Source organism: Canis aureus, chromosome 13 (genome assembly GCF_053574225.1).
Source record: "Canis aureus isolate CA01 chromosome 13, VMU_Caureus_v.1.0, whole genome shotgun sequence".
Taxonomy (NCBI): domain Eukaryota; kingdom Metazoa; phylum Chordata; class Mammalia; order Carnivora; family Canidae; genus Canis; species Canis aureus.
This window is the reverse complement of record NC_135623.1, coordinates 30963337-30986467: the sequence shown is the minus strand read 5'-3', so window position 1 is coordinate 30986467 and position 23131 is coordinate 30963337. Positions and strand designations below refer to the sequence as shown.

Sequence of the window (23131 nt, the reverse complement as noted above, 5' to 3'; positions counted from 1 at the left end):
GGCTTCGCGTGTTTTCCTCCGGTAAGGGAATCCCTGTCGGTCGGCTCGGATCTCCGCGCGACTTCCGGTTCTCTTTACGGAACCTGGGGACCCACGGACCGGAGAGAGAACCCGGAAGAAGGTCCCGCGCCCACCCCGCCGTGCCCCCAACCGCACTTCCGCCGCACTTCCGCCGTCCCCGCCCGCGTCCGGCCGCCTCCGCCCGCCCCGCCGCACACCTGTTTCCGCTCTTCTTCCGCTAGGGAGACGCTTCTGTGGGCCGCCCCGAGTCTCCGCTCCCTGCCCGCCCCGCCCACCTGCCGCTTACCTGAGGGACTCTCGGCTTCCGACAGGAGGCGCGCTTCTGAGACCCGGGCCTCGGCCTCGGCCTCCGCCGCTGACTTCCTCAGGACCCCCAGCACGGCCTCAGGGGGTAAATCGATCAGCTGCTCCCACACGGACTCCGTATAAAAGTCCACCGTGTGTGCGTTGGAAATGGACAAGGCTTCCCGCAGGAACTGCAGCAGCTCCTGCAACTTGGCACGCAGCGCGAACAAGTCTTGGGTCACCGGGAGCGAGAAAGAAGCCGCCATGACGCTCACCCTCCCGGGCTGTAGGTGGCGCAAACGTGGCCGCACGGCGAGGCCTCGGTCGCAAGTGACACAGACCAGATCAGCGGAACGTCGATCTGGACGCGGGGTGGGGGGTTGATTGCTTTCGTCTCGTGACGTATTTCAACAGCGTCCGTCGTGTTCCGGCGACGCGGGTGGTGCGCCATGGCGCCGGTGGGGCCGGCCGCGGGCTGGCCGCCGGGCGGTCTTGGGACGCGTAGCGCAAGAGCGTCTTCGGCCGGGTTCAGGAGTAAGGATGCGAAGCAGAGGACGTGGCGGTCGAACCATCCGCAGGCGTTTCAGGGGAGCGTTCGCGAGGGTAGGTCCCCAGGCCCGCGGCCCGCTCGCTCCCCGCCGCACCCGAGGATTCAGGAACGAGAGCCGGCCTCGGTTGGCGCAGAGGAAGCCATGGCGAACCCCCTAGAGCCGTGGGCCTCCCGGAGCTGCGAACGGGAGGATGAGCCCGGGCTGCTAACTCTGGGTCTTCAAGCGTCGTCCCCGACTTGCCCCCCTCCTCGATCAGAATCGTCTTCCTCTGCGGTTTCCCTGTGCGGCCGCACCCACAGCGCCTGCGGGTCCCTGCCTGCAAGTGTTAGGGTGGAGGGTCGGAAGGACGGGCTGGGCAGCCGGGGGCGGGGGGGGGGGGTGGCGGCGTGACCCGGGGTCCCGGATCGAGTCCCGCGTCGGGCTCCCTGCCTGGAGCCTGCTTCTCCCTCTGCCCGTGTCTCTGCTTCTGTGTGTGTGTGTGTGTGTGTGTGTGTGTGTGTCATGAATAAATAAATAAAATATTTTTTAAAAAAAGAACCAGGGGCACCTCGGTCAGTTAAGCATCCGACTCTTGATTTCAGCCCAGTCGTGATTTCAGGGGCCGTGAGAGCAGAGGTCACGTCGGGCTCTGTGTTCGGCCGCGTCCACGCGGGACTCCCTCTCCGTCTGCCCCCGCCTCTGCTCACACATGCCTGTAGGCGCACACACTCAAAGAGTTCTCTTTAAAAAAAAACAAAAAACAAAGGAACCAAATTAACTAGTTACGCTACTACCTTTAAAAAAAAAATCCACCAGCATATAAACTTATTTTTTTAAAAAAAGGTATAAAAGCGGGGATCCCTGGGTGGCGCAGCGGTTTGGCGCCTGCCTTTGGCCCGGGGCGCGATCCTGGAGACCCGGGATCGAATCCCACGTCGGGCTCCTGGCATGGAGCCTGCTTCTCCCTCTGCCTGTGTCTCTGCGCCTCTCTCTCTCTCTCTCTCTCTCTCTCTCTCTCTCTCTCTCTCTCCCTCCGTGTGACTATCATAAATAAATAAAAATTAAAAAAAAAAAGGTATAAAAGCAAAATCTCAAAGAAGTATATAAAATGTGTATACATGTTCATTCAAGGCTTTCTGTACCAAAGGCCAGCGCTCTTTCAAGTAAGCCTCTCTATATTTTGGGAACAAAGTTGCAAAACTGCCCTCCTCCGAGAGTCCTCTGGGATTGTCCTCTTTAGAAAAAGCCGGTTCCTTCCAACCGTCAGGAACAGTGAGGAGCTCTAAAGATTTATCTAAAGAGGAGAAGCAGCTTACACATACGATTTTACCCTTCTTGTGGACACTTAAAAACGCTTATATGCGGGATCCCCGGGTGATTCAGCGGTTTAGCGCCACCTTCAGGGCGTGATCCTGGAGTCTTGGGATCTAGTCCCACGTCGGGCTCCCTGCATGGAGCCTGCTACTCCCTCTGCCTGTGTCTGTGCCTCTCTCTGTCTCTGTCTCTCTCTCTCTCTCATGAATAGATAAAATCTTTTTTTAAAAAAGCAAGAGAGGCATGGCTGGAAACGCACTGCCCCTGTTCTTTGCTGATTACAAATATCCCAGAGCTTTCCAGCCTTCTCACTGACCTTCCTTTATTTCGCTTTCGTTTGTGCTTTTATTTGTCTTGCTGTCAACAAGTTTCCTCAAATTCCATTTAAAATGTGTAAGTCTTAAGTTTAAGTTCAGCTTTCTCATCGCTGCTAGAAATCGCACACTGTCTTCTCACTCTTGTGCAGAATTACTTTAGAAAGTCAGTCTTACCGCCGGTGTTTCTCTAAGGTCAAATAACGGATGTGGGTTTTCTTCTTAAGTGTTGAAGATCTGGAATGAGTGTTTGAGAGAAAGAATTTGTTTGGATTCTGGGTACGGTAAGTCGGAGTCCTGCGGCGCGAGTCGTTTTCTGTTCTTTGGGATTCCCGCCGAGCATGCATGACTGATGTTAACCAAGTCTTTTTGCAAAGGACCAACGTACTGTTCACCACCCCCCACCCCCCACCCCACCCCCGCGAAACTCGTTTTCTTAGAATGACCTTTTAGGCAAATCCGTGTAATTCTAGTTTCTGAATGTGATAATGTGAGAAGTTTTCCATTTTAAATTAACAGTTAGATTTTTCATACAACTCCCTTTCTGAGAAAGTAATTTATGGCTCATACTCTTTAACAGGGCAAGGCTTTGCATTCCGAAGAAAACTGAAGATTCAGCAACATTATAAGAAATTGCAATGGAGGGAAAAGAAGGGTCAAACCCCTCAGGAATCCCAGTTCACAGATCGATACCCGGATCATCTGAAACACCTTTATTTAGCTGAAGAGGAAAGACTCCGGAAGCAAGTTAGAAAAGTTGAACAGCCTCTGTCAGAAGAACAAACTGATCAACCTTTGCCACAGGAGCAATGTGACATCGAAAAAGCCTCGTCAGAAGAACATTGTAGTTTTGAGCAGCCTCAGTCTGCAGAACAAGGTAGCATAAGAGTAAAGTATGTATTAATTTTCTTTCAAGTCCTTTGTTTTTTAAAAATAATTAAAGATTGATTAATTGATTTTAGAGAAAGTGAGAGCAAAAGGGAGGAGAAGAGAATCTCAGGCAGACTCCCAGCTGAGTGCAGAGCCCAACGTAGGGCTCAGTCTCAGGACCATGAGATCGATCATTACGTGAGCTGAAACCAAGAGTCAGAAGCTTAGCCGACTGAGCCATGTAGGCACCCCTCAAATCCTTAATTTTAGATGTAAGTAGTATTTTATCAAAGAGATTATAGGACAGTTTAAGGAATTGCAATCTTTCTTATTTTAAGGCATCATAGAAGTCAGAGTGGATTATGTGAAAATATTTTCAGGAAAGCTTTCTTTTTTAGCTGAAATGCATTAAGCTAGTTTATAGGTTAATGGGAGAAGTAATGAAATTGGAATTAAAAGATCTAGGTTTTGGATTTTAGTGTTTTGAGTATATTTAGCTTTTGGGGACCAGGTTTGGCTCCTGTTACTAATCCATGTTTAAAATAAACAACTGTCTCCTGAGAGCTATTAAAGTGTAGTGGTTAATACCAGACTCTGGAGCTGGACTTAACATATTGGTGCCTGATGCCCTCTGAAATGGAAATAATGAAAGTACATAATCCAGAGCTGTCATGTTGTTAGAACTCTCGAATGGATTATTCACATGGTCTCTATGGTGTCTCTGACCCATTTCATGATGTTGTGAAGAGTGAGTTCATTTCCATAAAAGGTGTATAGTACCTGGGAAGTGCTACATGGATGTTAACTGTTACTACTATTCTTGATTCTTTTTCCAGAGGACATAGACTTGGTGACCATTAAAAAACAAATGGCATAGCTGTATAACGCTTTGGGTTTTTTTTTGTTTGTTTGTTTATTTTGTTTTGTTTTGTTTTGTCTTCTTTTTAACACTTTGGTTTTTTAAGAGCTACCTTACAAAGCTTTCTCTACACACATCTCAGGTTAAAAATGTATGTTGAAACCTAAACCAGCAGGGAATCCAGGTGTTACTTGAGACTGTAACTTTTTAGTTCACTAAAATACTATTCTTTAAAGTTGTTAACTATTTGTGGTAAAAGTAATAGGAAATAATACCCTAGGAGAAAGTGTGGTGGAGATAGAGACAAAGACACTAAAAATTCAAATTTTTTTGGTCGGCTTGTGCATCATATTATTTAATAATGGATGTAAAGCTCTGACAAATCTAGAAATGTAGATTTCAGTCATTCCTGGCAATAATTGAGGTGAGGAGGGTTAAACCATAAGATATGATATATAAGTGACCATGATATTCTTTTTTTTTTTAATTTTCTTAAAGGATTTATTCATTCATTCATTCATTCATTCACGAGAGACACAGAGAGAGAGTGACAGAAAGGCAGAGACACAGGCAGAGGGAGAAGCAGGCTCCATGCAGGAAGCCTGACGTGGGACTCAATCCCAGGTCTCCAGGATCAGGCCCTGGGCTGAAGGCGGCGCTAAACCACTGAGCTACCCAGGCTGCCCCATGACCATCATATTCTTAAAGTTTACTTATTTTGGGGTCAAAGCAGGAAAAAGTTAATAAGACTGTCGTAATTGGAGAAAGGGGAATACAGAGAGTGAAGTCAGCAGAGGAAAGTTGTGCAAAGTAGAGGCTGGTCATCTATCAAATACTTAGTCCACACAAAACACGACTAAGACCAAGTCTTTGGATTTATGGCCTAAGTAATCATTGGTGACTTTGGAAAGATTTTAATGTATAAGCCTTTCTGAGTTTTTTGAGTGTACATCCATTTGGTGTCTGAATCCATGGTCATGGATATGACTGAAGAATGGAGACCGAAAAAAAAAAAAAAAAAAAAAAGAATGGAGACCGAGAAGAGAAACACTTGGGGAAAGGCCTGGAGCAAGGAAGGAAAAAATGATCAGGAGAGAAAAATGTTACTAGAACTAAGGGAGTATATTTGCAAAGGTAGTGAATGGTCAGTTAAGTGAGACTGAATAGTATCCATTGATTCAATCATTGTATTTGGCGAGAAGGTCATCACTATCTTGGCATGGACTGTTTTATTGGAGAGAGCAAACGTGAGATGGCAAAGAGTTAAGGAGTGAATGTGAATAAAGAGTGTGAGGTGATGACTGTAGCCTACGCACTATGCTTTCAAGGTACTTGACTGTGAAAGGACAAGGAAAAGATTAGTCCCTGGTTAGAAGAGTACAGAGAGTCTGGTGATGAGTAATTTAAGCACTTGTTTAAGAAAGGAGCTGCTGGGGGATCCCTGGGTGGCGCAGCGGTTTGGCGCCTGCCTTTGGCCCAGGGCGCGATCCTGGAGACCCGGGATCGAATCCCACGTCGGGCTCCCGGTGCATGGAGCCTGCTTCTCCCTCTGCCTCTCTCTCTCTCTCTCTCTCTGTGTGACTATCATAAATAAATAAAAATTTAAAAAAAAAGAAAAAGAAAAAGAAAAAGAAAGGAGCTGCTGGGCAGCCCGGGTGGCTCAGCGGTTTAGCGCCGCCTTCAGCCCAGGGCCTGATCCTGGAGACTGGGATCGAGTCCCACATCGGGCTCCCTGCATGGAACCTGCTCCTCCCAATGCCTGTGTCTCTGCCTCTCTCTCTCTCTCTCTCTCTCTCTGTGTCTCTCATGAGTAAATAAATAAAATCTTAAAAAGAAAAGAAAAGAAAGGAGCTGCTGAAATATGTTTTATTGTGGTTCTCAGTTGATGTAGTAAAAAGTTGAAGCTGATAAAGGAAGATTAATTGCTGAATCAGATAGTTTGAGGAAATGGATGGAATCTGAGCCTGAGTAGTTGAATTAGGTTAGAGAGGGACACCAGAGAGGTGAGTACTTCAACAGGATGGAACAGTCCTAACTGCGGGCTGCCTTCAAGGTGTGGTCATTTGTGACTGAATAGATAAAGTAGAGATGGTCAGGGCACTTTGGGATTAAAGTTCGTGTCACCCATAACTTTTATAGTGTCCTTAAATTTAATGCCTTTTCAGTCTATCATTTGTGTCATTCTTGTGCTAGTTTCCTGTTAACATTTCAGGATCTTAAAAGGATCTTTCAGAGCTTTCTGTATTGTCCTTGGTTCAAATATTTCTTCAAGAGTCCCCATTTTCCACTTTGATGTGTTATATGGACATTTTACTAATAAGGTTGATGACCTCTTTCTGCCAGCCTCTCTCCCCTGCTCTATCAATTTGCATCAGTGAGATTTTACTGTGGAAGTATTATATTTGATGTGAGTGCATCATAACTTCGGTTACGTCACTTAATTGTTTGACTTACATATCTTTATCTTAAAAAGTTCCTTTACCGTTTCAAAGAAAAATAAAAAGAAAACGTCAAATCAAAAAGCACGGGAAGCATATGAGCAAGTACAAGCTGAGCGTGCTGCTAAGAGACAGGTAAGACCTTTCAAAATATGTAGATTCTTTTTTTAATTTATTCTAAATGAAGATTATGTAAAGTTGTGCTTCTTAGTATGTGCATATAATATGTTCTCTACAAGTACTTGCTGAATAAATGAGTAGTTTTAGCAGAGCTAGAGAATTCCAACAAATTCCTTGATCATTTATATTACCCTTGAGAAGAGATACTAGCAGATCAAGAATAGGATTTTAAAGACATTGCTCATAGGTTATGAGCATCTGGAACAGCGTTTTTCAAGAGTATGTATATGGTCTGAGGACTTGCACTTTTTAAAAGTGCCTCAAGAAATTTTTATGTATAATAAAATTTGAGACCTACTGATCTGGGAAAAGAATAGATGATTATCATAATTTTACATCGAAGCAAGTAAAAACCAGGAGGCATTAAAAAATACTTTTCTCAAAAAGAGTTGATCATGCCTATTAAAAAGCTTCCTAGATTTTTTTTTTTCTTTAAAGATTTTATTTATTTATTCATGATAGACACACAGAGAGAGAGAGAGAGGCAGAGACACAGGCAGAGGGAGAAGCAGGCTCCATGCAGGGAGCCCGACGTGGGACTCGATCCTGGGACTCCAAGATCAGGCCCTGGGCCGAAGGCAGGCGCTAAACCACTGAGCCACCCAGGGATCCCCAGCTTCCTAGATTAACTTAGCAAAAAATTACCACTTTTTATTATCATTCAGAAATCCAAAATATAAGTCCTATTCAAGTGAGTATAATAAAAGTATCTACAGCTTCGATAAAATTTAACTTGTTTTTATTTTTTGTATTGAAGCTATATTTATTACCTTAAAAGAGAACACATCAATCAAAAACTACTTTAAAGATGGCACTGACATAATTTATTTTATATCTTAGCTTTAGAATTTATATAATTAAAAAATCTGGAAGTTTAACAACTAAATTCTCATGATTATTCTGAGACTGGTGGATTAGCATAAGCAGAAACAATCTCTATGGAAATACTGGATATTTGTTTCATAGGTTTTGTTACATTATACTCTTTTCTAGCCACCCTTGTAAATAGTATGTCAGATAAGGCAAGCGCCATCATACAGTAAAGCATATATAGTATGCTTTAAAATTTTCTTTATAATTGACAGTTTTTTAGGACTTACAGATATCAAATGTCAGTATAAAAGCTAATACCCAATCCACAAGAAATCACATAAGCACCCATAGTAAATGGTAAGACCATTTAAATTTTTTTTACTTTGTTTAGAGAAACTCCGTAGAGGTAAACTAGACTATATCTACCTAAATTCACAAATAGTTCCAGCTCTTTTATACTTATTAAAATAAATGAAGTATTATACCATTGGAGAACGTAAGTTCGAGTGCTAATACAGACTGAATTCATAAGATCTAGATCTAGATACAAGACTTGGCTCTGCCAGGTATTTGGGTTTTGGGACAAGTCACTTTCAGTATCATTGAGCATCAGCTCCTCATCTGTAAGATGATGATAATAGCCTAGCATGAAAGTTTTATAAGAATGGAATATGCTCTGATGTGAAAGCCCTTTGATGATTATGCTACCATGCAAAACACGCTGTGTCATTTGGGAGCTGTATATGTTACCAGGGAGATTGAGAAACCGTATATGTATTGCATTATTTATGAACTTTCATTTAACTTTTATATTTAATTTTGTAGGAATGTTCTGCATTTCAAGTAGTACTTTTCAGGTTTATGTATAAATTTGAATTATTTTTCTTATGCTTAAATGAATTTGAGTCTTTATCTTAGCAAATCAAATGAACATGATAATTCTTAATCAAAGTCATAATGCCTAGCAGTGTTTGGCCAGTGTATAGTCAGTAAATGTTTGCCGAATTAAAGCAGTTAGACAGCAAATTAAAAAGAATACCAGTTATTCTGGAAGTGAAGGTTTTTGTATTATATGGAGTAGGTAATCTCTAAAGTCTCTTCTAGTTCTAGCAGATCTAATTAAACGATGAAATCTTAAATATGCTTCCTTTTCTCTGCTCTAATTTTAGTTTTATCCAAAGAATTAAAAATTTAATAACTTTACATTATTTTAGGTTATAGGATGCATTATAGTATAAAGACAAAGAGGGTACACTACTTCAGTGACAACTCCTCCCATTTTGCAAAATATAAGACAATCCTAAAGCATTTGTGTGATAATTATTTCAACACAATTATTGAAACATATCTGCTGTCTGTTACTAATGGAAATTACATATGTTAATAATTTTAGGAATTCGAGAAGAGAAAACGAGAGAGAGAAGAAGCTCAAAGGCTCTATAAAAAGAAGAAAATGGAAGTATTCAAAATATTGAGCAAAAAGACTAAAAAGGGCCAACCAAACCTGAATTTACAAATGGAGTATCTTCTTAAAAAAATACAAGAGAATAATTAAATCAGACATGTTCTTAAGGGTTAAAATATCTGCTCTCTATTGAGCTCTTTTGTATAGGTACTGTACCTCCTAACAGTTAACTAAATTTGTTAACATAAAATGGATTGTAAAGCTATACTAAGTATAAAATGTTCAAATACTTTTATTCTTGTGAAAGAAAATTTTCTATGTGTGCCCTACATAGTATAATTTGTTTCTTATTGATTTGCCTTTGAAGGACAGTGGTCCAAAGAACTTTCTATTTGAACATATTTAAGCATGTAATATTTTTGTATCAAGTGAAATTCAGATGAAATAAAATGTTTTGAAAATAAGGGAGCACAACTTTCAATGAATCATTTCAGTGAAATGTTTAAATTTATTAATCCCTAAGAGCAGGCTACATGGGTGCTGAAGCCATCTTCTACCATTAGCATATTACCATATGGTCTTTATATTTTCTTTTCTTTTCTTTTCTTTTTTTTTTAAGATTTTATTTATCCATTCATGAGAGACACAGGCAGAGGGAGAAGCAGGCGCCTCACAGGTAGCCTGATGTGGGACTTGATCCCAGGACCAGGATCACACCCTGAGCCAAAGGCAGAGGCTCAACTGCTGAGCCACCCAGACGTCCCATCACATGGTCTTTATAGAGTTTGGTGTAAGAATTCCATCTGGTATATTTATAAACTTTTTCTTAAATGGAAGCAGATAGCTTGTTAGTGTCAAATCTTGAGTAATGATGGAAACTGAGCAGTGTCACAGCAATAATTAAGCTTTTCAGATTCTGTGGTACCCTATTAAGGAAGGATGCTGTGACTGGACAACAGTGTTGTCTCCATTGATACTTTCTGTGAGCTGAGGAAAAAGACTGGTGTACTGCTTCTCTGACCCCCTTACAATCACTGCAAAATGAGGAGGGCTTGTGTATCATCCCTAGAAACAAAAGGACCCTATGATAGTATTTGTAAAAAATTGTGTAATAAGATTTTATAAATGGAAACATGCAGCCTGGTACTGCATTAAGGTTTTAGGGAGCGCTGGTGCTCTATCATTGGCATTTAAAAGTGCGTTTAGGAAGGGGATCCCTGGGTGGCTTAGCGGTTGAGCGCCTGCCTTCAGCCCAGGACATGAACCTGGAGTCCGGGAATCAAGTTCCGCATCCGGCTCTCTGCATGGAGGCTGCTTCTCCTCTGTCTATGTCTCTTCCTCTCTCTGTGTCTCTCATGAGTAAATAAATAAAATCTTTAAAAAAATGCATTAGGAGATGCTGAGGAAACCACTTACTAAAGAAGAGGAATTCTTTATTATGTAGAAAAACAGTGCTTAGAAATTTGCCTTTAAAACAAGCCAACCCCAAGAGCCTAAATATGGCTATATCAGTAGAGAGAATACATTGTGCAACTAAAATTTTTCAACTGCTGTATGATGATTTCACTAGTGTTTTACCTCTAGACGCTATCAAGGTAAGACAAGGGAGACACTTTACCAGGATAGTACCAGGGAAGACATCTAGTACTTTTGAGAGATGAGCAAAAAATAGAGTTCATTTTCAAAATGCTGTTGAGCAGCTGCTATGAGCAGTCCAAGGTCCACTTAAGGAATTAGTCTTTTTTTTTTTTTAATTTTATTTATTCATGAGAGAGAGAGGCACAGACACAGGCAGAGGGAGAAGCAGGCATCATACAGAGAGCCTGACGTGGGACTCGATCCAGGGTCCCCAGGATCACGCCCTGGGCTGCAGGCGGTGCCGAACCGCTGCGCCATCAGGGCTGCCCAAGGAATTAGTCTTAAAGAAAGAATTCCTTCCTCCAACTTAATGGTAAATACCAAATAAATAACATCATAGGACAAAAGTAATCTGTGATGATTAGGTACAAAAAAAGAGGTTCAGACTTCACCAGAACTTCTTACAAGGCACATTCAAGGGTCCTACTTCCAAGGTTTGGATCGTATCTGTGGGCTCATTAACATGTTTTCACAGCTCATGATTCTGTTGTGGATGGCCCTCAGAACATTTTCCGGAGCATCGGACAAATGCTGAGAGATTTCATGTGGTTGAAATTAGAGATAATTTCATGAATGAGACTGTTTGTGGGAAAAGGTTTTAAGGGTGAGAAGTGAAGACAGCATGAGGAAAAGACGAAGGGAAGAAAGCCTGGGGTATATGTAAAAGTTTATTTAAAAGTCTTAAAAATAGTTCTGTGTATTTTATTACGAATGGGAGCTAACTCTTCCTATCCATTGCTGATGTTTTCTTCCCTGCACCCTCAGCCTAGAACTCATGGTCTCCTTGCTCTTCTTAATTTTTCTGCCCAGCAAAGTAGTGACTTAGCTAAATGGTAATTTGGGGAGAACACCTGGCCTGCCTGCACAGTGCATATAATCTTGATTACTATTCTTACACCGAAATTGTAAAGAACAGGCAGTATGGATGAAGGGTAGGAGGGAGAGGACATGGAGGCAGAGCAGAGGAGAGGCCTGTGTTTGGGGGAATGTGACATCTAAAACCAATTTGTGCTGCCTGGGTCCATACATCAAGAAATAAAACAAGAAGTGCAGCAGCTTTGGGTGGCCGGAGCTTGTAGTTTTAACCCTCAAACTTTAATACAGACGCAGGGGATTTTGATCTTGGCAGTTTGCAGAGGCTTATACTGGACCGTTAATCTGATTTTTTTTTTTTTAAGATTTTATTTATTCATGAGAGAGAGAGAGGCAGAGGGAGAAGTAGGCTCCATGCAGGGAGCCTGACATGGGACTCGATCCTGCGTCTCCAGGATCACGCCCTGGGCCAAAGTCAGCGCCAAACCACTGAGCCACTCTGGCTGCCCTGTTAATCTGATTTTTAAAAATATGCAGTAGGCTTTTAATTGCTGCCATTTTGGGCGAGATACTTTAAGCCTTACGGCACATGGGATTTTGAACTGAAGTTCAGGGTAGCTTCATCTATAGAAAATCGGATATTTCTACAGAGGCAGAGTGGACTATTGAGCCTCAAGTAGAGGTTGTACCGGCCTCAACAAAGAAGCAGGGTGGGGAGTGGGAATGGTAGACACCCAACCTTCAGCAAACGCTCAGAATGTGGGAGCGCGCTCACCCAGAAACTGGCCTCATGCATGGCCTCAGCTGATGCCAGCCAAGATGAGGCTCCGTGAGTCACCCTGGCGGTGCTGGTATTAAAGGAATTGGCAAGTGCAGGTGGCAGGTGCAGGCAGGCCACTACAGCTTGACCTTGAACTATATTTAAACTATGTGTGAGCCTCAGGAACCTCCTCAGAGGCTGCAGCAACACTAGAAAGCAACCTCATTTAGGATTTAATGATAGAAAAAATATGCTAAACTGACTATATCAGTGTTTGCTGCTCTTCAAGGCAGAGGACTTCTATGCAATACAGTTTTCTACATCCTCATGAATTATTTTATAACTGGATATCTGTATCTTTTTACTCCATTCATCCTCTCCCACCTGACACTTGATTTGATATAGTTTATAGGTGGATTTTATTTTATTTTCTATTTTTAAAGATTATATTTATTTATTCATGAGACACAAGAGAGAGAGGCAGAGACACAGGCAGAGGGAGAAGCAGGCTCCATGCAGGGAGCCCGACACAGGACTCGATCCCAGGACCCCGAAATTATACCCTGAGCCAAAGGCGGGCGCTCAACCACTGAGCCACCCAGGTATCCCAAGATGGATTTTATCTTAAAAATTACAAAGGCATCCACTCTTATTGTGTCTACTGAAAATACAGCCATTAAAGCAGCTCCATTACATACATTAGATCTTCCCAGGTAGCGGAAGCAATAGCTCTGACCGAGGCAGAGGAAGATAAAATGATAGTCGGTATGATTTTACAGTTGTGATTTAGAAATGCTGTGAAACCTGAAGGATTTATAACTTCAGATACGTTGACTAATGGTAAGAAAGATATTGATGACTTAGCGGAAGCTATTCAACACTCACAAGGCAACGGTGGTTAAGGAGGTAGAAGTGCATACAGACCAAAAGCTGGTGGCAATGCCCTCGCAGTGCGACATGCTAAATGAGCATCTCTTAACCGTCTGAGCTGTAGGAGATGCCTCTATGTTGAGGTCTCCCCCTCACTAAACTTCCAGACAGATCATTTTCTCAGTTTAAGCAGGCTGCCGTCATCTCCCAGCAGCTAGATCCACCTGAAAGACAGAAATGGCCATCAGGGAGATGGAAGCCAGAAGTCTGAAATCAGGGTGTTGAAGGGCCATGCTCTCTGGGAAGGGTCTGGTCCAGGTATATCTTCTAGCTCTACTGGTTCCTTGGCTTATGGCAGCGTAACTCCAGTCTTCACATGCTGTTCTCTCTGCGTGCCTGTCTCTATGTCCAAAGTTCCCTTTTTTATAAGGATGCTGATTATGTTCTAGTAGGATTCCTCCCAGTTATCTCATTTTACCTTGATCAGCTCTATAAAGACCCTCTTTCAAGGCCACATTCTGAGGTCCTGGGAATAAGAATCCAATGTATCTTTTATGGGGGACACGATTCAACCCATAACACATATCATCATAAAAATGCTATACAACATTTCTGGAACACCAACTCTGTTCTTTCTATGGATTCACATGTCACTGCACAAATGACCAACCCACATCGGTGGATTTCCACTCACATGATTCCTTAAACTGAGGCTAAGTCAAAAAAGTCTCTAGAAACAGACAGTTTCAAAAACAGTCTGAACCAAAGGTAACGACGGATGTGAAGCAAGCCCATGCCTGACAAAATAAGACATAGCACAATGATTTTTTTTTTAATCTTTCACTTTTTGTACTTCTTGTTCTGGTATTCTTTAGTGATTTAACCCAAATAACCCGAACAGATCGTTTTCTGTCAGCATAGCTGAATTTAACCATATTCAGTTCTTGGTATATTCGAAATACATGGTTACAGTTAGCCTGTGCATTTCCAAAGCTTTAAATTACAAAAATGGCTGGGTCTATGGGAATGTCTCTTTTTACACTCAGAAAGTCTCCAAGCTACCAGGGAATCATCCTTGTAATTCTCAGTTATTATGCACAGGCACAGGTGATTGCTGTGGTCCCCGATGGCCAGAACCACGTGAGGTTTGTGATACCATTCCTGTGGTCCTCTGTAGAGGCCAGCTTACCTGGTCAAAATCCACACAGGTCATGGGGTCTGAGTGGGGACTAACTTTCCAGTGTGTGTCACTTTCAGTAATGTTCGAGAGATGAAAAATAATGTAAAAATGACAGAAATAACACAAAGTGTCATCAGTGCAAGTTTCTTAAGGGGTTTTTTGTTTGTTTGGTTGGTTTTTTTTTTTTAGTATCTTCTTCCTCATATTGCATTTGTGCAAACTGGAACTTATTAGATGTTGCCTGTTAACTGATTATGCTGAGTAATTTAGCCTATTTTATTGTCAACCTTGCAAAGTGTACAAGATCCATTTGAGATGGCAAAGCAGTGTTCCATTGGTCAAAAAAAGGTCATCATTGGTTGGTTCAACTTCTACTTGTGGTTGTGATGAGGGAGCAGGGCTAGCTGAGGACAAAGGACAGCTGAAAAGCCACAAACAACCCCCACGGGGGGGGGGGGGGGGGATATGTGTGACTTCTTCAGGAAGCTTCCAACTGTCTTAATGTTAACGCCTTGCTAGAGGAAAAAGCAATCTTTAACTTGACCATGGCAAGACCTCCAGTATCTTGTAGGTCCTCCTTAGCATAGAAAATTCCTTTTGCAATTTCCCTTTTACTTACCTCCCCCAACCCCTAGATATGTAATTAGCCACCCCTCACAGGCCTGAGGCAGCAGCTCTTCCTGCCCACAGGTCTTGTCCCTGTGCTCTAATAAAATCACCGTTTTGCACCAAAGACATCTCGAGAATTCTTTCTTGGTCGTCGGCTCCAGACCTCACCTGTGTTCCAAAACTTCATCAGTTGTGTTTAATATTAATGCAGTGCAGTCATACAGGGTTCAGAATATTGTTATCTCAATAGGCCACTTCCGTCACTGAACCTCTGATGCACAGACACACTCAAAGGATGAGTCTGTGCAGAGTGAGCCAAATTCTTTATGGTTGAACCTTCTCTCCTGGAACGGAAGAATAACCATAAGAAGAGACTGATGAACTTTGGTGTCTTGGGCACACAACATACAAAGCAGAGAGAGCCAAACACCATAATCCTAAACTGGTGAAATCACATACAAAGCAGAGGTGCTTAGATGGTATAATCCTAAAATGGGCGTCATACAAACACTCCAAGTATCCTAGTGCTTACTTAACCCAGATATAGCCATCCGATGGACATCACTGAGAGATCTTGTTTTTCTAAGATGCAACAGAGACAGTTCACTGTCTCATGGTTATAAAAGACCTAGTCCATTTCTCCTTCCCCAGATTTTTTTATGAGAGCCCCCTGTACTTGGTCGGCTATTATTTATATATAAATATATATATTTATAATATATTTTATATATAGTATATTTTATAATATGCTATATATACTACATAGAAAATCTACAACAGAAATAGAGAAACTGGTAGAAGGAACTGGCTTGGGTTAATAAGTGTTTGTTCAATTTACATCTGAGTAGACCTCAATGTATCTGTTCACCACAGTGGATAAAGTCAAGTGGATCCTTAATACCATTCTCTTCCTCTTGACATCCTTAGGAAAAAGTCTTTTGGAAATTCTTCTTGAGTTAATTACCATGGCAGGAGGTTTGGAAGGTTACTTTTTGTGTTTTAAATGTAGATTAAAATCTGAATTCATTTAAAAAACATTAGCATATTTGTGTGACTTGCATTTCGTGCTTGCATATTGAAAGGAGTAATTTGGATTTCTTTTCTTCCGATCTATATATAATTTGGCATAGTATCGAATGTATCATCTTAAATTGTAAATATTCACAATAGCGGTTTCCCTTAGTAAAAACTGAAAAACCGCTAAATTCATCCATTACGTTCTTACCCCCATTTCCAAGCAAATTTACTTTTTTTGTATGCTTTATTGACAAATTATTTTAAAAATCTTAGTTTTTAAAGTAAGCTCTATAGCCCACCTGGGGCTTGAACCTACAACCCTGAGATCAAGAGTTGAATGCTCTACCAACTGGGACAGCCAGGTGCCCCCTAAAAATCTAATTTTTAATTAGTTAAGAAAGGTTACAATTTACAACAACCCATGTTTAGCCCTTTAAAAATTTTTTGAGATGTATTCTGCATCATGAATTACTACAATTTATAATTTTCCACATTTATATATTCTTCACAGGGTATATATATTTGTCATCAACTCTAAAAGCTTACCCACATTCTTTGATTTTATAGGAATGTTTTTTGCATTAGCGGCCTAATAAATGAGCCATCCACATGAGTCATGATGACAACTCTTTGGTCTATATAGGGGTTTTGGCAATAATGGAATACGCACTATTCTAGAAATTAGAAACAACTAATCTGGTGTGAAAGGAAAGAATTATTCTTTGCTATTAATTGAAATAGTTTAAGAGCTTGCAGTATTTTGCTGTCCCAGGAATAACTAAAACTGGGAAACATTAATGTAGAGTGTGAAAGGGACAAATAGGCTTGAATTATTAACTTACACATTTATAAGTTGACTAAGAATGGAGTCTATGTTTAGAATTGTGATCATAAACTATTACTGTTTTGCCACTTTCAAAAAAATTATTAAAGAATATAAGAAGTAGTTTAAAGGTTCTACCTTGGGACACACAGCAGATGACAAATTCGGAGCTTGGCTTCACATATTGCTTCAGGATTAGACACTGGGATAGTAATAAATACTACTTTTAGGGCTTTCTAAAAATGGCTCAGTCAGGTACATTTATTTCATCTACGTTTCATCAAAACAGAACTCCAAATATAATTTAGAAATGAGAACCTATGAAATAGAATACTAAATTATTTATTCAAGGTCACATGACAATTTGATTTCTGAGCTTAAACAAAAACTGAATTTCCTAACATTCACCCCAAGCTGCTATGCGGATAACTCTAGAAATTCCATCTGTGAAATTTCATCAAGACAGATGTATTTAAGCCCTTTGAAAACTTTGCTTTCTATGTAATTCCACATTTCAGACTGATTATTATATAGTCATTCACAGTGGTCTTCTTTTTTTTTTTTTTTTTTTTGACAGTACATGCTGGCACAGCATTTGGCAACCCTTGCAGTAACCATGACACACACACACACTTTGAAATAAATTAACAGCCGGGTCTTAAAGGACTCATCTGGGTTGACCAATATGATCTCCATAGGATACAAAATGATGTTTTTAAAAATGACACTCCTATGCACAAGTGTCCATCAAACATTCCATTTCTGATATTTGGGAACCAGTGGAAAAGAATGGAGGGATGGGGAAAGCATTTAAGACCAATTTAATGTTTATATGGAGATTAGTCATATTTCTCTTATTTATGAGCTGTGTGACTGCAAAATGGCTTACCATCTCTGTGCTCCAGTTTATCTATCTGTAAAATGAGCACGATAATATAGGTTCATAATTTATTTTCCAAGAGTCCAAAAGTTTCAGATTCAGAATGTTTTGAATTTTAAATATGTAATTCAGCACAAACAACATATATTTACATAACAGTCACAGCAGGGTCTCAAGCAGCATATTAAAATATTAAAATTGCTGCAGTAAATTTGAATATTCAAACTAAGAGATGATTCAAGAATATAAATAGCCTCATATCAATTCAGGTCACATTTTTGCCTGTATGATAAAACAAACAAACAAACAAAAAAAACCAAAGCTCTCCGAGACTTGCCTTTTAAAACTGTAGGTAAAAAGATCAGTGACCTGAAATAATAGACACATAATAGGATAACTTTAGTGAATAAATAAACATTTCACTTCTTAAAGATCAAAATGGCATTAGGAAAAAAGTACGTATGTTGTCAATATAAAGCACTTGCAATTACCCATAATTGCAATTATCTGACTGTAATATTTTAGATATGAATCACATTAATTTCTGTCTTGGTAATATTTAATAATAATTTTTAGCTTGTCAAATTGAATGTCATGCATGATTGTTTTTGTAACACAGGTATTAACCCATTCGATTAATAATGGCAATTACAGCCATTAAGAGACCATAAAAAAGGGGTACCTAGGTGGTTCAGTGGTGAGCATCTGCCTTCTGCTTAGGATCCTGGGGCCCTGTGATCGAGTCCCTCATCAGGCTTCCTGCATGGAGCCTGCGTCTCCCTCTGCCTGTGTCTCTGCCTCTCTCTCCATGTCTCTCATGATAAATAAATAAAATCTTAAAAAAAAAAAAAAAGAAACCATAAAAAATCCTGAAGTGACACTTGAGTGCTGGGTCCCTTACAGATAAAACCTGCCAATTTGAATTATCCACCCTTATTTCTTTATCCATGAAGACTTTTTACACTTTTGTTACTTAAAAAATGAGATTGTAAGCATAGGATATGAATTAAACTTTATCTTCTTCTAAACCTAATTGCAGAGATGCCTGAGTGGCTCAGTGGTTGAGAGACTGCCTTCAGCCCAGAGCAGAGTCTCGGGATCGAATCTCACACCGGGCTCCCTGCATGGAGCCTGCTTCTCCCTCTGCCTATGTCTCTGCCTCTCTCTGTGTCTCTCATGAATAAATAAATGAAGTCTTTAAAAAATAAATGAATGAATAAAAATAACCTAATAGCAGAGACTTAAGCAGGCTAATGCTAATGCCACTTACAAGGTAAAAATGTAATTGCACCTTAAGTCCATATTCAAATGTAGATCTCTAAACATATTTTTATATTCATATAAGCTGAGAACTCAGATATTTTAGATTTTTAGCACTACTTTGCTAAATGTTAAACATACTATTTTCCTTCTTATAATTATTAGATATTTTCATGTGAAATATAGGTTGGTATTTTGAGGCCAATTAATAGCAAACTAATAATTTGAGGTCATGAAAGGTATGAATGTTAGAGAAATAGAGATATTAAGATACTATTCATCGGACACATATGTAAGAAGTAAATTAAGATCCTGGGACACCTGCGTGGCTTAGCAGTTAAGCTCTGCTTTCAGCTCAGGGAGTGATCTTGGAGTTCAGGGATCGGGCTCCCTGCATGGAGCCTGCTTCTGCCTCTGCCTGTGTCTCTGCCTCTCTCTCTGTATCTCTCATGAATAAATAAATAAAATCTTTAAAAAAATAAGTAGATTAAGATCCTTATTATTAGAATTACCTGGTACCATGCTAAGAAACTTACTAATCTTATCTCATTTAATCCCAATGAACTCTGATTCCATCCAACCCTATGAGTGGCTAAATATAATATGATGATGATAAAAATACTAATATTAATATTGGCCAAAATTATACTAAGACTTCTTTACACATTATTTCCTGTAATCCCCTTAACGTCCCCCTGATAAATAATATTATCGTTGCCATTTTCAATTAAGAAAATTATCATTTTTGTGATATAACTTCTTAATCATAACTGGTAAATTAATTGAGGTACAAGCAGGCTTCATACAGCTCATACATAGAATAGTATTTACCCAAATTAAATTCCTCAAAATTTGTTCTTTGTGTAGCAAATTTTCAAAATTAGTACCCTAGTTAGTTCAAGCATCTTGCTTCCAAATAAGAATATTCATTACTTACTTAACAAAAGTTTCTTTAAACCAGTGACTCATTTTATAATTACAAAAATGAAGAATAAAATACATTAAAAATAATCAACTAGTTGTGTTTCCAAAGAAATTCTACTTAAAGAATAGCTGTATTTTTTGTCTTTTCTTATCTTCCAGTCAAATGTACACACAGAAGTGTTTCCTCAGCTATCTCTACAGTATTTAGTATTCTGCTAAGGAATAAGCCAAATAGCAGTACATTAAAAAATATATAGAGAAATGAATATTTTATTTTTATAAATATTAGTTCAGATGAAAATGCAGATTTTTAACAAAGAAAAATTATGGACTATTACGGACTATTAATGCATTGGTATACATCTTCCTAATATAGTGTTTTATATTTCCCTTACTATATTACAAACATATTTTACATCATTAAATGGTCTGATAAATCAGCATTCTAAGGGTTTATAGCTGAATATGTTTTATTATAATATTGAACCTTCATAATCTATTTATTGAGTTAGACTTTAGATTATGCCTATCCTAAAATAAAAATAATGTAATGAAATTTGTGTACTTAAATATTTTTTAAAGATTTATTTATTTATTTATTTGAGAGAGAGAGCAAGAGAGAGAGAGAGTTTGTGGATGAGCACCAGTGGGAAAGGCAGAGAGAGAGAAATTTAAGCAAACTCCATGCTGGACCCAGAGCCCAAGGCAGGGCTTGATCTCACCCTGAAGTCAGGACCTGAGTGGAAACCAAGAGTTGGACACTTAACTGACTGAGCCATCCAGGTACCACTGTGTATTTAAATTTTTAAACACTTTTTTTTAAAGACTTTATTTATTCATGAGAGACACAGAGAAAGAGGCAGAGAAATAGGCAGAGGGAGAAGCAGTATCCCTGCAGGGAGCTCGATGTGGGACTTGACCCTGGGATCACAACCTGAACCAAGGGGAGACGCTCAACCACTGAGTCACCGAGGCATCCCTAAACACTTTTTGGATAAATTTTCTTTAAAGATTTCTGTTTTATACAAAATATCCATATAGAAATTTATACATTTCATGTTAACTAAGTTACTTGGGAAATTTTGACATATTAACTATAATTGTAAATACATATTAAGTGGATAATATAAAGTATTTCTTTTTGAGCTTTTAAAAAAATTCCCTTGGATCACAATAAATAATCAGGTATAGTGGAAAGAAAATGTAGAAAAATATTGTACATCCTTCAGTTCTGAAAAAGAAAGAAAATATGATTATTTTCTCCAACCCCTTCTTACATAGCTTTATTGAACGATGAGTATTCTTAATCTTATTACCATAAAGCTATAATAATTCCCACCATTTTTAACGGAAAGAAAATTTCAATTTCCCAATTAATTTGAAATGGTAGTTCACACAAATGGGAGATAGGGGAAAAAATCACATCATAGAATTGGCTTTAGACTCCAAAAAAACATGAAGCAAAGTAAGAACCACATTCCTTTCCATTAATATTCTGATATATTTCAGTATGCTTCTAGAGACTTTCAGTTTTCTAGGAGATTCTATTTTATCCAGACTTCCTGAAAGAAAATATGTTTTTAGAAAATACATTATATTTTTTGTTTAAATAATTAACTTAAATTTTAAAACAATCTTTTAGAATTTTAAGTTCCTTAAACCTTAACAACAACAAAAAAGCGATAGAGACAGAGATAGAGAAAGAGAGAAGCAGAGAGAGAGAGAGAGAGAGAAGCAGAGAGAGAGAGAGAGAGAGAGATTGGGAGTGGGAAAGAATGGAAACCTAAATCAGGGAATTTAAGTTAATTTATAGTGTGATTTTGATGGGAGTGGTCATAGGGAAAGCAGTGACCTAGACTATGTATTTCTGAAGTCTGATTTTTTTCCATTGTACCCATGAAGAACCATTTACGATGCACTAATTAATTTCAGAATAACAGAAAAGTACAGCCAGCCTCCTGACATTTAATAGATCTTTTTCTTGGAACACAAGACATTTATTCTTTCTTTTTAATAGGTACCTCCTCTTTGAACCAAAGCTACACAACTGTCAAAGGCTGTCTGGCCTAAAGAATCCCTTATGGAGTTTAGAAAGGAAAGGCAAGTGTTGTTTGTGTTTGTTTGGGTTTTTTCTCACCTAGCTTGCTCTTGTTTCACAAAGGTCCTATTCTATAATGCTTCATAGAGGCTCCAGATCCCAAGGTGGGCTTATTTCCCCTAACAACTAAAGTATCATGAGAGTTGAGTCTATATACATGCAGCAGATTCTTCTTCAAAGAGTAGGTCTTACATTTTGGGGTTAAAGTAATGAGCCAGAGAACTGCTACTGAGAGAAGAAAAATAGGATGAAGGAATTCAAGAATGGGACATTGTATGCATATTTTATTAGGATATCACTTTGTCTCATAAAAGGCTGTTCTTTATCATATATCTTAAAAATAAATTATTATAAAGTTACATTGTCAAGTGATTAAAAACTAAGATTGATTAGTTTCACTTACGTTAACTTGCAAGTAATATAGCAAGCCACATATTATGTTAATAAATATCACTACAACACAGATAGGAGACCAATGGCTATGCTTTACCCTCACATTTTATGGTTGATGTAAAGTTTGTATTACATTATAGTTAATACAAAGCTTATAGGCAATATAGCATAGGTGGAAGAACTATGGTTATGTTACACCCTGACACTTTATAGTTAATAAATGGTACGGTAGCTGAAATAGGGAGACCTTTACCTATATTGGCCTGTCCACCTTGTGTAATGTAGTTTAACATTTACTCAGTAATATTGATCAAAATAAAGTCTATACATTTCCTGAATTGTGTCAAAGTTAATAATTTCTAGGTCATTAATATAAATTAGCCTTTAATATAACTTAACATTTTAGTTTCTAAGATGAGAACATGTAATTTGCATTTTCTAAAGTCACAGCATGAGACCGCTTAAACTCTGCAGCTGGATGTTTATAGCTGCTTTTTTCCTAATTCTTCTTGTGGTGCTGTAATTGGATGTGCTAACCTATTAAAATTCACATCTTTGTGCTGATGTTGTATTAATGTATTGTCTCAAGTTGAGCATTCAATTGCAACAGTGCAAATAGTATGGAAATATAAAGGGCTCTGCTATCCCTATTTTTTTCTTTTGCTATAAATTAAAGGAAAATGAACTCATTATGCTATGGAAGATCTTCCATAACCTAGTTCCTCCTTATTTCTCTAGGTCCCTCTCCTACTACTCCTATATATACATAATCTATGCTATACTCAAATTTCTTGATTCAGTAAGAATTAAACCATGATGCCACACTGGGTAGGGGGA

At 39.2% G+C, this 23131-nt stretch overlaps 2 protein-coding genes across 11 annotated transcripts in view; one reads left to right on the top strand and one right to left on the bottom strand.

The window, feature by feature from the left end:
* The window catches only part of METTL25 (methyltransferase like 25), a 130151-nt gene extending 129499 nt beyond the window's left edge, over positions 1-652 (bottom strand). For 3 of the 8 annotated variants that reach the window (XR_013350592.1, XR_013350593.1, XM_077845660.1), the window contains exon 1: positions 308-652. Coding sequence is in view for 2 of the 8 variants with exons in the window: in XM_077845660.1 (XP_077701786.1) it covers positions 308-572 (265 nt within the window). In the remaining 6 variants the exon portion in view is untranslated. The remainder of the gene's footprint in view (positions 1-307) is intronic. The other 5 variants (XR_013350591.1, XR_013350595.1, XR_013350596.1 and 2 more) reach the window with 5 other exon arrangements.
* Positions 612-9493, top strand: CCDC59 (coiled-coil domain containing 59). Of its 3 annotated transcripts, none has more exons than XM_077845662.1 (4): positions 612-909; positions 3045-3341; positions 6667-6766; positions 9018-9493. In XM_077845662.1, exons 1-4 carry the CDS (start codon positions 756-758, stop codon positions 9097-9099), a joined length of 633 nt encoding a protein of 210 aa, XP_077701788.1. In that variant the 5' UTR covers positions 612-755; the 3' UTR covers positions 9100-9493. The 3 variants fall into 3 exon arrangements, with proteins under 3 accessions (XP_077701788.1, XP_077701789.1, XP_077701787.1); XM_077845663.1 differs by having other exon boundaries at positions 3045-3357; positions 6686-6766; XM_077845661.1 differs by having other exon boundaries at positions 3045-3357.
* The last annotated feature ends 13638 nt before the right edge of the window (positions 9494-23131 follow it).